We start from the raw sequence: 14814 nt of genomic DNA on the forward strand, positions 1-14814 counted from the left end.
CAGAGAGATAACTTCTTCCCTGTAGGCCACCTCGTTACTGTTTGAGATTAGGCCAATCAATGTAGTGTCGTTGGCAAATTTAATTAGCAGATTAGAGCTGTGGGTGCCAACATGGTCATGGGTATACAGAGCGTAAAGGAGGGGACTTATTTAATTTAACTATTTATTATATATTTACATACACACTTACTGCAATTCAGTTTTTTTCTCTGTTATTATGTATTGCATTGTACTGCTGCTGCAAAGTCAACAAATTTCAAGACATACGCCGGTGATGGAAAATTGGGAATGGGATAAACTCATTGGCTAAATGGCTTCTTTCTATATCATAAGGAAATATGAAATAATTAGTTCATGACAATTTTTACCTCTCGTATCCTTGGATGCCAAATATGAGATGTGTCCACCACTTCAGAACTATTTGTGAAGGTTATACCTTAAAAGAAAAGACAAGGATAAAAGCCTGTTGGAAAACTGATAGTAAAGTGCTGTGCACTGGCATTATGCCAGAGGCCTTCAACTTATGGGAATGGTGCGAGTGAAACGGAGACACAAGAGACTAGAGACGCTGGAATCCGAGCAACACACACAATGCTTGAAGGACTTGGCAGGTCAGGTAGCAAATCTGTAGAGTTCTTCCAGCATTTTGTGTGTTGTGCCAGTGAATCTAACAGGCAAGGTTGCTTGGTTCTATGCCAGCATGGCAATTAGAGCATATTCCCGCCCCTGCCTCTGCTGTTCTCACGGAGAAACAAATCTATTGTCCACGGATTAAGGTGAGCTGTTAATTAAGAGGGCTGAGCTGAATGCAAACTAAACCAGCTGGAGCAGCAAATCCTGACAAGGACAGCCTTGGAGTAGTTGTTTTGGAGCAGTGACAGACAACGTTGCCTGAACACTGCATCTTAATGTGGCTTCCTCCCTCCAGCACTGTGGAAGTGTGGCTGGGGAAGCGGAGAGCCTTATCCCTGCTCCCCTCTCCTTGATGGAGAATGGTGCAGACTCATTCCATTGAGTATGGGGTTAGAGAGGGAGCATGTGCCCAGAAAACAGAGACTATAACTGAGCATGAGATGTTAGGAGAAAGTGGAATGTGCGTAGGAGAGGGAGGGAGAGAAAGAAAAGACAGGAGTGTTAAGAGTGGGGATCCTGAGGTTTATTTATTGTTTTTCCTTCTTTCTATTTGCTCAATTAGAACAGTAGTGGTGTCAGGCAGGATAGATGAATGATTCTCTTGTGGGATGTGGGAAGGCAGGGAGACCGCCAGCGTCCCTGACGACTACAACTGCGAGCAGTGCATCTAACTGCAGCTTCTCACAGACCGTGTTGAGGAGTTAGAGCTGGAACTGGATGAACTCCGGGTCATTTAGGAGGCTGAGGCAGTGATAGATAGAATGTATAGAAGTGTGGTTACACCCAAGGTCTAGGACACAGGAAAACTGGTGACAGTCAGGAAGGGGAAAGGGGCTAAGGACCAAGTGCAGAGAACCCCTGTGGTCATCCCCCTCAGCAACAGGTATACCATGTTGGATACTGTATTGGGGGGGTGGGGGGGGTGACCTAACAGAGGAGAGTCGCAGTGAGTCTCTGGCACTGAATCTGCCTCTGTGACTCAGAAGGGAAGGGGGCAGAGAGGCGAGCTTTGGCAGTAGGGGAACAAAAGGGAGGCTCTGTGGATGAAAATGCAATTCCTGGATAGTATGTTGCCCCTCAGGCACCAGGGTCCAGTGCATCTTGGGATTGAGACCCCAGCACTCTTAACTGGGAGGGTGAACTGCGAGAAGTCGTGGTCCACGTAGGTACCAACGACGTGGGCAGGATGAGTGACGAGGTTCTGCAAAGGGAGTTCAGGGAGTTAAGTGCAGGAGCTCCAGGGTTGTGATCGCAGGATTGGTACCCATACCACGTACAGGTGAGGCCTCAGATAAGAACATTATACAGTTTAACACGTGGCTAAGGAGTTGGTGTAGAAGGAGGGCATCTGATTTTTGGATCATTGGGAGAGTATCTCTCCCAGGGAGTGTGGGACCTGAACAGAACACAGTTTGCACCTGGATGGGGACTAATACCCTAGCCGGATGGTTTGCAGAGGTATCTGGACCAACTTGTAAAATGGGCTGAAAATTGGCAGATGGAATTCAATGCAGAGAAGTGAGAGGGGTTGCACTTTGGTGGGACCCACCAGGAGAGGTGAACAGTCTGGCACTGAGGAGTGTGGTAGAACAAAGGGACCTGGGAATACAGACCCATAATTTATTGAAAGTGGCATCACAGATAAATAGGGTCATAAAGAAAGCTTTTGGCACAATGGCCTTCATAAATCCAAGTACTGAGTACAGAAGATAGAATATTATGTTGAAGTTGTATAAGACGTTGGTGAGGCCTAATTTGGGGTTGGTGTGCAGCTTTGGTCACCTACCTAAAGATTTATATAAGATTGAAAGGGTACAGAGGAAATTTACAAGGATGTTGCCAGGACTGGAGGGCCCGAGTTATACAGAAAGATTGAATAGGTTAGGACTTTATTCCTTGGAATGTAAATGATTGAGAGGAGATTTGATAGAGATATATAAAATTATGAGGGGTATAGATAGGGTAAATGCAAGCGGGTTGGAACTACAAGCAGAGGTAAGGGTGAATAGTGAAAAGTTTAGGGGAACATGAGGCGAAATTTCTTCATTCAGAGAGTCATGAGGGCATGGAACAAGCTGCCAGTACAAGTGGTGCATGCGAGCTTGATTTCCACATTTAAGAGAAGTTTGAATAGGTCAATGGTTGATAGGGGTATGGAGGGCCAGGGTCCTGGTAGAGGTCGATGGGAGTACACAGTTTAAATGTTTTCGGCACGGACTAGATGGGCCGAAGGGCTCGTTTTTTGTGTTGTACTTTTCTATGACTCTCCTAGACTATAAAGGTGAGATTGTGCTAGAGGGCGGGAGAGATAGAGAGAAAAACACTCTGGGTTAGAGAAAGGAAATGAGAGTGTCAGAAATAAAGAAACAGGAGTAATAGGAAGTTTTCCTACTGTATCGGTTCAAGTGATACTAGAAAGTCAGAAATGGGTTTAAATCCTTACATTCTATTTTAAACCCATGAGGATGATCCCAAACAAAGCCTACACACTGGGATTTCTCAAGGCCAACACCCTGAAAATCCATGGTTCATGCATCCTGACCCTCAAGTCAGAGAATGACAGCTCTTGGCCTCGTCCAAGCTAATACTGTCTTTCCCATCACCCCCGGTGGTTCTGCTCATGAAGAGGCCATGCGATGGCCACTCCCTACCTGTATTGTTGCATTTCCATTTATCCAAGGACAGGATTGCTCGGGCAGGAGCCAGGAAGGCAAAGGCACTGGCCTGGAACAAGGGAAGTCTGAGGAAGACAAAAATAATCTGTTGTAAGAGAAACCCAGCACTGTTTGCTCTGCTAAAGGATGGTTGGTGGTAGCTTGGAAAACTTAAAAGCTCAAAGTTCAAAGTACATATATATCACCATATGCTACCTGCAGATTCATTTTCTTGCAGGCATTCACAGTAGAACAGAGAAATACAATAGAATCAGTGAAAGACTACACACCTACCTACAGGAATTATGTAAATAAGGTTGAAAAGAATACAGAGAAAATTTACAAAGATGTTGCCAGGTCTGGAGGATCTGAGTTATAAGGAAAGAATGAATAGTTTAGGACTTTATTCCTTAGAATGTAGAAGATTCAGAGGAGATTTGATAGAGGTATACAAAATTATGAGGGGTATAGATAGGGTAAATGCAAGCAGGCTTTTCCCACTGAGTTTGGGTGGGACTACAGCCAGAGGTCATGGGTTAAGAGTGAAAGGTGAAAAGTTTTAGGGGAACATGAGGGGAATCTTCTTCACTCAGAGGGTCGTGAGAGTATGGAATGGGCTGCCAGTGCAAGTGGTGCATGCAAGCTTGATTTCAACGTTTAAGAGAAGTTTGGATAGGTACAGTACATGGATGGTAGGGGTATGGAGGGCTACGGTACCAGTGCAGGTCGATGGGAGTAGGCAGTTTAAATGGTTTTGGCATGGACCAGATGGGCTGAAGGGCCTATGCTGTACTTCTCTATAACTATATGGCAAAGACTACTAACAAATAAACAAACAGATAGATGGATAAATACTACTGGGAACATAAGCTGTAGAGTCCTTGAAAGTGAATCCATAGATTGTGGAATTAGTCCAGTGTTGAGGTGAGTGAAGAGGACCATGCTGGTTCAGGAGCCTGATGGCTGAAGAGTAATAACTTAAGTTAATAATTAAGAAGAGAGCATGGCCTGGATGGTGGGGGTCCTTGATAATGGATGCTGCTTGACAAAGGAGATGCAGTAGACGTGGTGTTCTTGGATTTTCAGAAGGCCTTTGACAAGGTGCCACACATGAGGCTGCTTAGCAAGACAAGAGCCCATGGAATTACAGGGGAGTTACGAGTGTGGGTGGAGCATTGGCTGGTCAGCAGAAAACAGAGTGGGAATAAAAGGATAAATCCTTTTCAATTCCAAAACTGATTGGCACAGGGGAAACACTGAGCACCAAAGGCTAGTGAGAACTGGATGGCCAAACGTTCTCGATAACCTCAGAACTGCCAGGAACCACTCTCTAAAATCAGAAGCAGCTATATTTATTTGCACGTTATGAAGATTAAGTGGGTGAGGAAACATGTTTGCCTCATCCACACATTCCTAAAGTACGTCCAAACGAGGATGACATTTTTATATGGGTCAGATTCACAGAACAGACAAAAAGGCACTTGGACGTCGCCTGAATACCTGGGGACGTGAATCCTTTTGCAGCAGTGGTGGCAAGTGAGGGTCGTAGGATGGAGCATGGTAGCAGAAGGGCAGCAGATCTACTGGGAATAAACAAGGGGATGGAGGGGGGAGCGTGAGAAGGGCAGGACAAGCATCTGATTTGAAACTGGAGGGGTGACCCCTTGCAGTTCACGTAGGATTGTACAATTGCTCTGTTGCCCTGGTAACCAGTAGTTATCCCTCAGCTGGTGAGATGATAACCACTAGTTGTGGGTAACTACTTCTGGTTGCCCAGAGCAACAGAGCAATTGTATTGACTTGGGTGAGCTGTGGGAGGTCTCTTCCTCCAGCAGAGAAGATAGAGTGAGCAGCGATAGGAATCGATTTCCTTTGGTGGCAGGAGAGCTGGCAACCAGCTGTTGCCACCCAAGATAATGAGCAGGAGAGCCAGAGAAATAAGCAGAATTAACACCCTTCTATAAACTAGGCTGCTGTGACCTGAAAGCCATTGGCTTCTTGGAGAGGAAAGATTGAATGGGGAGCTGAAGATTGTGAGTGGTTCTTTCCCAGATCTCTCCCCTCAGCAACAAATTCATAGAGCATAGAGCGGCACAGGCTTTTCGGCCCCACAATGTTGTACCGACAGTTTAACCTACTACAAGATCATGGCAGTAGGCCATTTGGCCCATTGAGTCTATGCCTGCTCACAAAGCAAACCCTTTACCCCAGTAACTGCCCTGAAATTAGCACAATATAGCTTTAGCACAATATAGATCAGTTGCATATATGGGCTGAGAAATGGAAGACGGAGTTTAACCCAGATAAATGTGAGGTGCTGCATTTCAGCATGACAAATGCAAGGAGATAGTACACTACTAAAGGCAAGATCCTTAACAGTGTTGCTGAACAGAGAAATCTTGGGATCCAAGTTTATAGCTCCTTAAAAAAGTCTACATAAGTCGATAAGGTGGTTAAGGCGGCTTATGGAATGCTCGCTTTTATTAGTCAAGGCAATGAGTTCAAAAATCAGAGAATTATCTAGCAGCTTAATAAAACCCTGGTTAGGCCACATCGGGAGTATTGCATGCAGTTCTGGTCACCACACTATGGGAAGGATGTTGAGGCTTTGGAGAGGGTGGAGAAGAGGTTCACCAGGAAGTTGCCTGGAATAGAGGGCATGTGCTATTGTGAGAGGCTGGATAAACTTGAGCTGTTTTCTCTGGAGCGCTGGAGGCTGAGGAGAGGTCTGATAGAGGTTTATAAGATTGTGAGAGGAATAGACAAAGTGGACAGAGTATCAGTTTCCCAGGGTTGAAATGTCTAATACCAGAGGGCACGCACTGAAGGTGAGAGAGGGCAGGGTCAAAGGGGATGTTAGGGGCAAGTTTTTTTACTTAGAGAGTGGTGGATGCCTGGAATGTGCTGCTTGGTATGGTGGTGGAGGCAAATACACTGGAGGGCTTTAAGAGACATTTGGATAGACACAAGGATGTAAGGAAGATGAAGGGATATGGACAAGGTGTAGGTAGGAGGAATTAGTGTTTGGGTGTTTTTGATTTGCTTTTTAGCTGGTTCCTGTTCCTGTGCGGTTCTCTTCTATGTTCTATGAAATTATTCTCCCCCACATTCCCATCAGCTCTGGAACATAGAACAGCACTGCATAGTACAGGCTTGTTGGCCCACAACGTTGCGCCGACTTTTTAACCTTCTCCAAGATCAATCTAACTCTTCCCTCCTGTATAACTCTCCATTTTTCTATCATCCATGTGTTTTAAATGTCCCTAATGTATCTGCCTCTACCACCACCTTCAGCAGCACACTTGCCAAAAGATCTCATGAAACTGCTCTGAGTGAGAGGTGAGCCTGGTTCTGTTACAGTTGGACAGTAACCTCTCAGAAAAGGAAGGTGGGTATCGTCGTGGCCTTCTGCACTACTTTCAATCACCTGGCCGAGCCAAAGAACCTACCACAAGTTGGGCTTTTAAATCTCCCTGTTAATCACAAAGCTGTGAGTGAGTGGGGGGGGGGGGGGAGAGAAAGAAGGATTAATTTCACAACCAAAAAATACTTATCACAAGTAGGACAGATGGGTGGGCCCAAAGATGCAGTCATAGTCACACAACAGAGAAACAAGCCCCTCATCCCACTGAATCTATGCCAACAAGTCAAGCTTCCGTGCACATTAATCAAATCCTCTTCACAGCAAGAGACACCTCCAGTTGTAGACTCCCCCCACAGAACCCACGGCTACAGTGGTTACACTTTATTAGAATTATATGATGGAGAACACTTGGTAAATGCACTCATTACACAAGCATTGCCTTGTAATGACAATGCTGTTGTGCTGAGTGCATGCACTTCAATGTCTTCCTTGGGATATTCTCATAATGGGCTCTAAACCGAGCTGATGCAATCGGGTTGGCTTTGGGGTGCCTTTCAATAGACAATAGACAATAGGTGCAGCAGTAGGCCATTCAGCCCTTTGAGCCAGCACCACCATTCACTGTGATCATGGCTGATCAATCAGTACCCTTTTTCTGCCTTCTCCCCGTATCCCTTCACTCTACTATCTTTAAGAGCTCTATCTAACTCTTTTTTGAAAGAATCCAGAGAATTGGCTTCCACTGCCTTCTGAGGCAGAGCATTCCAAAGAACCACAACCCTCTGTGTGAAAAAGTTTTTCCTCAACTCCGTTCTAAATTATCTACCCCTTATTCTTAAACTGTGGCCTCTGGTTCTGGACTTTCCCACCGTTCCCTGTGCAATATTCCATTTCCTTAGTGATGGGGATGTGTAACTGTGTATATGCTGAATAAACACTTCTTGGGCTTCCAGCCTGGGTGCAGGTATCGATTACGACCCACATTTTGATGACAAACTCTGCCATCTTCATCAGGGATAAGGCGGCATCTTGGGCATGCCTAGTCCAGTGGTATTTATACCCCTGTAGTCCATCCCTCCTGATTGGCTAGACCTCAACCAATCAGGTTTCCATTCTCCCACCCTGTTTACAAATGAATTCCCGGTCTTACTTAGAGCAAGACCTTCGTCCTTATTAAAATTCTTTTCATCTAGTTTTATTTCAATGGCTTCCTTTAGCAGGCGGTCCCAAAAGCCATTGCCATGGTGCAGCAGTTTTGTGCCTTTGAAGTCAATCCTATGGCCATTGCAAATACAGTGTTCTGCTACCGCCAATCTCTCCGGGCAACCCAATCGGACACACCTCCTGTGAGGGACGGACTACACAGGATATAGTTACTATGCATCTAATAAACACCCTTGCACTAATATGCTAAGTGACTCTAGCCATTTTTTCCTTTGGTCATAACCCACATATCTAACAGCAAAGTTAGATGGCAGGTGGCAGCAAAGAGAGGCATTTAACTCAGAGAAGAGTGGGATTGCAATCCCAAGTCAGGAAAGCCCCAAGGCTAAAAATGAAGTAGATGAATGGGAAACAGCGGAGACCTCAGAGACTTTTTATCTGCCCAGCAGAGGAGAGGTAATGCATTTAGAAAGGAACATCAAAGCCTGCAGATGAGTCCCAAGATGCCTTCTTATCAACAAAGTGATGATATTGGGAACCATCTTCTCAATTTTGAGAGAATGGTCTGGATATGGCAATGGCCAAAGCAGGAGTGGCCCTGACAGCTAGTGCCACAACTGATGGATAAAGATCTCGAAGCCTACACTGCAAAAGATAAAGAGAGATTCAACAACTATCCTGACCTGAAGGAGGCGCTGCTGGCTAAATCTGATACCTTGGCAAGAATCTATTGCCAACAGTTCCATTCCAGTACTCTACCACCAGTGGAGTCACCCACCGAGTCGTATCATCACCCAAGCAGTCTCCACCGCTGATGGATTGGACCAGAGCAGAAGTCCAAGGAGGAGATTGATTAAATGGGCCATCGGTTAATGACAGCAGCTGTTTATTCCGGACAACTCTTAAAGAACAAAAACTAAATCAAGAAAACAGTTGGGATTCCCTTCACGTATTTGGGACACTATGTCACTTAGTTGGGGCAGGAAACTATTGCCAAACAGTTTCTAACAGTCATGTGCACTTGTGTGACTGTTAGACACTACACTGTGGTTAGAGTGGTGTTTTTAAATAGCATCAACTGCATGTGTTTGTCTTCAAAAAGTAGTGATTTTTGTCAGTGATGGTTGCTGATGCAAGACAATTTGGAACTGTTTTGCTCATCACGGTTACAAACATTCAGGCTTGGAGACGTCAGAAATGGCCAGGAGTGAAAATGAAATGATTTCACTACTTCCACAAGTTAGCAATTAAGAAGAATTTGAAGGTATCTGCAGTCTTCTTGAATGTTACAATGAAAATGAAGATTTGGAGGATGCAACACACACAAAATGCTGGAGGAACTCAGCAGGCCAGGCAGTATCTATGAAAAAAAGTACAGTCAACGTTTCAGTCGGCAGGACTCAAGCAGGGATCACAAAGGGGGAGCAGTGAGAGAAGGTTTCACTGAACTCCTGTCGAAGGGAAGATTTAAACTTCTTTAGGGTAGGCATCCTTGGAAGAGACGCCCAAAACGTCGACTGTAGTTTTTTCCTGCTGCCCAGCCTGCTGAGTTCCTCCAGCATTTTGTGTGTGTTGCTCGGATTTCCAGCATCTGCAGATTTTCTCTTATTTGTGTAATCATCTCGAGTATTATCTGCACTAGGTGTCTGTGCTCAATTTGTTCATTTACAGTCAATCATAAGAACACTGAATGAACACCTCCATCAATAACTATTGGGAACTAGTAGAGTTTTATAGTACTATAGGGCTATTGGTGGTGCTCTAATTTGTTCTGTATTTCATTTAAATAAATAATATTAATCAGTTAAACAGTATTTTTTCTTTTTTATACCTTTTAACTATTTCCATGAAACTTCGGCTAATTGGGGCACCCGCTTATTTGGGCCAAACGATCCTGGTCCTGAGGTTGCCCCATTCGGCCGGAATCCACTGTATGTACATTTAATATTATCCAGCTACCCAGTACAAAAGCTGACTCTGCTACTTTCTGTACCGCTTCCCCTGAACCTTGGTTACTTTTTCTCCTTCATGTTCATTTATAAATCTATTTCATGAATTGCCTGCCCCATTCCATGAGATTTTTCCTTAATTCCCATCCTTGCCAATCTCAAAACATCGCTTCAACCCGTTTCAATCACTCCTGCCCACCTGTTTCAGTAACTTCTATTTCTTCTCTCACAAAGGTATTGTTCTAAGTTCTGAATGTCCTGCATTGTCACACAAGTTATTCTGCCAAGTTTTTAAGACAACTTGACTAATCCTCCAAGGATCACAGCTACATGTTTGATCCCAGCCTCTAAACTGTGTGGAGTTTCGGCATTCTCTTTATCATCTCCGGATGCTCTAGTTCCTTCCCACATCCCCAAAAACCCATAGGCCTGACTGGTTAATTACTTACTGTAAGTTGCCAGTAGAGCAGGGGAGGGAGAGAAGCTGGATGCAAACTGAATAAAATGGAAAGAGTGCTGGATTAGTGTCAACGGGAATTTGGTATTTCATATGGACCTGATGGGCTGAAAGGCAAGTTTCTGCACTGTACAACACACCATAAATAAAAGTTTGGAGCAGAATCCATAATGATAGCAATAGCATTTATGATTCGGTGTTAGAATATTCAGCTGCAAAAGAAAATGACAACGATCAGTATAATAAAAGAGGGTTACAGTATGGCTCACAGCTGGAGATCAGCATCCGGAGCACCACTGAGAGCATCCTGACAAGCTGTATCTCTATCCGGTATGGGAGCAGCCGAGCACCAGACCAGAAACCCCTACAAAGGGCTATGAGAATGGCTGAGAGGACCATAGGGATCTCCCTAACATCCATCGGGGTTACTTACCAGAGCGCTGCACCCTTAGTACGATCAAGGATCCCACCCATCCGTCCATCATCCACCTTGACTTTCCACCATCAGGCAGGAGACTCCAATGCATAAAAACAAGAATGGTCAGGACGGGAAACAGTTTCTTCCCTCAGGCCAGTTAGCTTCTGAATTCCATGACGCATTGCATTTGAAGTGTCACCAGTTAATCTGTCCTGTACCCTACAATATTTAATTCATGTGCTTTTTTTTAATCTAGGCATAATTCATCTGTAGATTTTATTCTAACTTTCCTAAGTTACTGTGTGTTATGTGTACTACTGTGCTTTACGGCCAGGTTCAGGAAATGTCTCTTTGACAGTTTACATGTATACAGTTAAAAGACCATAAACTTGACTTGATTGTAGGAAGCAATGGTTACTGGTTCCATCTCAAGTATTATTAAATGCAGCAGATAGCTCTCTCCAGCCATGGGAACAGACAAGAGCTTAAAGCCCTCCCATTATTGCATAGCAATTGGTGAGAAATTTAAAATTCCATGTACTATTTGCTCAAGAGCTGTATGTAATCATAAAGGATGCCATGTTCATGGTAAGCATGACCAGACGATAACATGATGTGACAAAAATGTGACTTTAACACTCTTATAAATATCTGAAGTTTATGAATAAATATTTTGAAATTAAGAAAGCAGGTTGCATGTTAAACAGAAAGCCAAGGATCTTCACTTCCACAGCAAGATAAAAGATTGTTTACTGGATAAAAACTTAGCACTGTGCATTAAGTGCTGCAAAGGACGTCTTTCCAAGAAACCCATTTATGCTTTGTGTTAAACACAGATAACACTGAACACAGCTGGAAGGAGAGGAAAAAACACTTCCCTTTTAGTGACCCTCAGCAGACAATTCCAATACTAGGTAAATATTAAGTTATTCATTGATATACATCATTTTGTTTTAATATCACTGCACCTACACTACTTCCTCTGAAATTATTTACAGTACAATCCATACTTTATTGTGCCTGGATCAACATCAGAGATTTCCGATGTTCAATTTTTAAGTAATTAATCAAAGTCATTCAGTTTAAACACAGGTGCCAATTCTCCGGGATGTACACACGATGCTCTTTAAAATCCAGCAAGATTAGTATAGTTTGCTTATCTAGTCAGATGCCATTGATGTTGAAAATTAATTGATAATGCTTCATGAAAAACCTTGGGGATGTTTTGCCAAAGATAAATCAAGTGCTGAATTAGGACGAGGCAATAAAACATAAGCAAGAGCTTGCCTCCAGTCCAAGCTAGCTTTGAAATGAGGTCAATGTAAAGTATTAATTGGCTATGCCACACAAAGGGTCTCTCAGAAAATGCAGGAGTCCATGGCCTCCTCCACGGTCACAATGAGGCCACACTCAGCTTAGAGGAACAACACCTTATATTCCCTTCAAGTAGCCTCCAACTTGATGGTATGAACATCGATTTCTTGAACTTCCGGTAATGCCCCCCCCCCCCACCCTCCGACTTCACAATTCCCCGTTCCCTTTACCCTCTCTCACTTTATTATCTTACCTGCACATCTCTGCCCTCAGGTGCTCCTCCTCCTTTTCTTTAATGGCCTTCTGTCCTCTCCTATCAGATCCCCCCTTCTCCAGCCCTGTATCTCTTTCACCAATCAACTTCCCAGCTCTTTAGTTCACCACTACCCCCCCCAACACTTCACATATCGCCTTGTATTTCTTCCTCACTTCACCCCACCTTCTTACTCTTAACCCCTCATCTTTTTTTTCCTCTTGTCTTGAGAAGGTCCTCTGCCCGAAATGTCGACTGTACTTTTCTCCATAGATGCTGCCTGGCCTGCTGAGTTCCTCCAGCATTTTGCGTGTGTTGCTTGGATTTCCACCATCTGCAGATTTTCTCTTGTTTGTGGATGGATTAACAGAGTTTTTTTTCAGTACTGACTTCATGAGATAAAAATGACTAATGAGAGCTTGCGGTAAGACTTCAAGGACACGGCTTGTTCTGGGGGGAGGTGGAAAGGACAACTAGTGTTCTTCCAGATCATCAGAATCAGGGCTCAAGGTTTCCAGTATGGGCCCAGACATTCAGGACACACACACACACACACACACACACACACACAGAGGAAATGCCGTATCACACATAGAGTGGAGACCCGTTGGAATACAAGCTGGGGATGCTCAGTTACTGAGCTTATTCAAGACCGAATGACGAATTATATATTAGACCATAAAACCATAAAATATAGGAACAGACGTAGGCCATTCAGCCCATCAAGTCTGCTCCACCATTCAATCATGGGCTGATCCAATTCTTCCAGTCATCCCCACTCCCCTGCCTTCTCTCCATACCCTTTGATGCCCTGGCTAATCAAGAACCTATGCCTTAAATGCACCCAATGACTTGGCCTCCACAGCCGCTTGTGGCAACAAATTCCACTGATCTGTCACTCTTTGACTAAAGTAATTTCTCCGCAACTCTGTTCTAAATGGATGTCCTTCAATCCTGAAGTCGTGCCCTCTTGTCCTGGGCTCTCCTACCATGGGAAATAACTTTGCCATATCGAATCTGTTCAGGCCTTTTAACATTTGGAATGTTTCTATGAGATCCCCCCTCATTCTCCTGAACTCCAGGGAATACAGCCCAAGAGCTGTCAGAGGTTCCTCATACGGTAACCCTTTCATTCAGCAGTTCAGGAATGTCATATAATCATAGCAGCAGAGGGCGGTACAGTGCTTTACAATACCAGCAACCGGGGTTCAATACCCACCACTGCCTGTACGGAGCTTGTACGTTCTCCCCGTGACCACGTGGGTTTCCTCTGGGTGCTCTAGTTTCCTCCTTCAGTCCAAAGACGTACCGGTTGGTAGGTTAATTGGTCATTGTAAATTGTTCCGTGATTAGTCTAGGATTGAGCCAGGGTAATGCTGGGTGGTGCAGCTCAAAGGACCAGAAGGGCCTACTTCGAGCTTTATCTCAATAAATAGATAAAAGAAACAGGTCCTATGGCCCACTGAGACTGTGCTGACTATCAAACAGCCACTTTCATTGATTCTGCACCGATGCCACTCTATTTTCTCCACTGCCCTCACATTCTACCATTATTGCAATGTGTAGTTGCAATGAAACTTCAGCCATAATCTTACGGATAAGTACAAGGGGCTGAATGGCCTACTCCTGGTCTTATTGCTGGTGTTCAAATTAAAGCAAATATTGCATTTTCATCCTAAGTTCCTTTGTGTCAATCTTTTCCACAACCAACACCAACTGAGATATGGAGAGCATGTGAAGGGAATGTGTTATCAAAGAACGGCTGCCCACCATCGGCACTTCCTACATCATTGCTGGTTCTCATTCTAAAACCTAGAACTGCATGTAATACACAAAGATTTTGTTGGCAAGGAGTATGCAGTGCTGCCCCTCGATTTTTCAAATGCCACTCATAATGTTGGAAAATGCATGATCAAGCACTTTGGTAGAAGTATGCAGACTATTTTCTAAATGAGGAGAAAATCCAAAAATCTGAGATGCAGAGACTTGGGAGACCTTGTACAGAGCACCCTAAAGGTTATCTTACAGGTAAAGTTGTTGGTGAGGAAGGCAAATGCCATGCCAGCATTCATTTCAATAGGTCTAAGGCTTTATAAGGCACTGGTGAGGACTCACCTTGAGTACTGTAAACAGTTTTGGGCTGCTCATCTAAAAGATGTGCTGACTTTGGACAGTGTTCAGAGGAAGTTCACAAAGGAACATTTGATGGCTCTGGGTCTGTACTCGCTGGAATTTAGAAGGTTGAGGAGGGGGATCTCATTGAAACCTTTCGAATGTTGAAAGGCCTAGACAGAGTAGATGTGGAAAGGATGCCATGTTGGGGGAGTCTAGGACAAGAGGACACAGCCTCAGGATAGAGGGGCGTCCATTTAAAACAGATGTGGAAAAATTTCTTTAATCACAGGGTGGTGAATTTGTGGAATTTGTTACCACAGTCAGCTGTGGAAGCCTGTTCATTGGGTGTATTTAAGGCAGAGATTGGTAGGTTCTTGATTGGACACAACATCAAAACTTACCGGAAGAAGGCCAGGGAATGGGATTCAGGAGGGGGAGAAAAGGATCAGCCATGACTGAATGGTGGAGCAGACTTGATGGGCTAAATGGCCTA

At 44.2% G+C, this 14814-nt stretch overlaps 1 protein-coding gene across 1 annotated transcript in view; it reads right to left on the minus strand.

The window, feature by feature from the left end:
• Nucleotides 1-14814, minus strand: part of slc23a2 (solute carrier family 23 member 2) — a 129031-nt gene that overhangs the window by 40563 nt on the left and 73654 nt on the right. The window contains exons 6-7 of the mRNA XM_063056974.1: nucleotides 3285-3373; nucleotides 369-436 (exon numbers count right to left, since the gene is read on the minus strand). Coding sequence (XP_062913044.1) covers nucleotides 369-436; nucleotides 3285-3373 — 157 coding nt within the window. The remainder of the gene's footprint in view (nucleotides 1-368; nucleotides 437-3284; nucleotides 3374-14814) is intronic.

The sequence above is a fragment of the Mobula hypostoma genome, chromosome 8, assembly GCF_963921235.1.
Source record: "Mobula hypostoma chromosome 8, sMobHyp1.1, whole genome shotgun sequence".
NCBI classification, from domain to species: Eukaryota; Metazoa; Chordata; class Chondrichthyes; order Myliobatiformes; family Myliobatidae; genus Mobula; species Mobula hypostoma.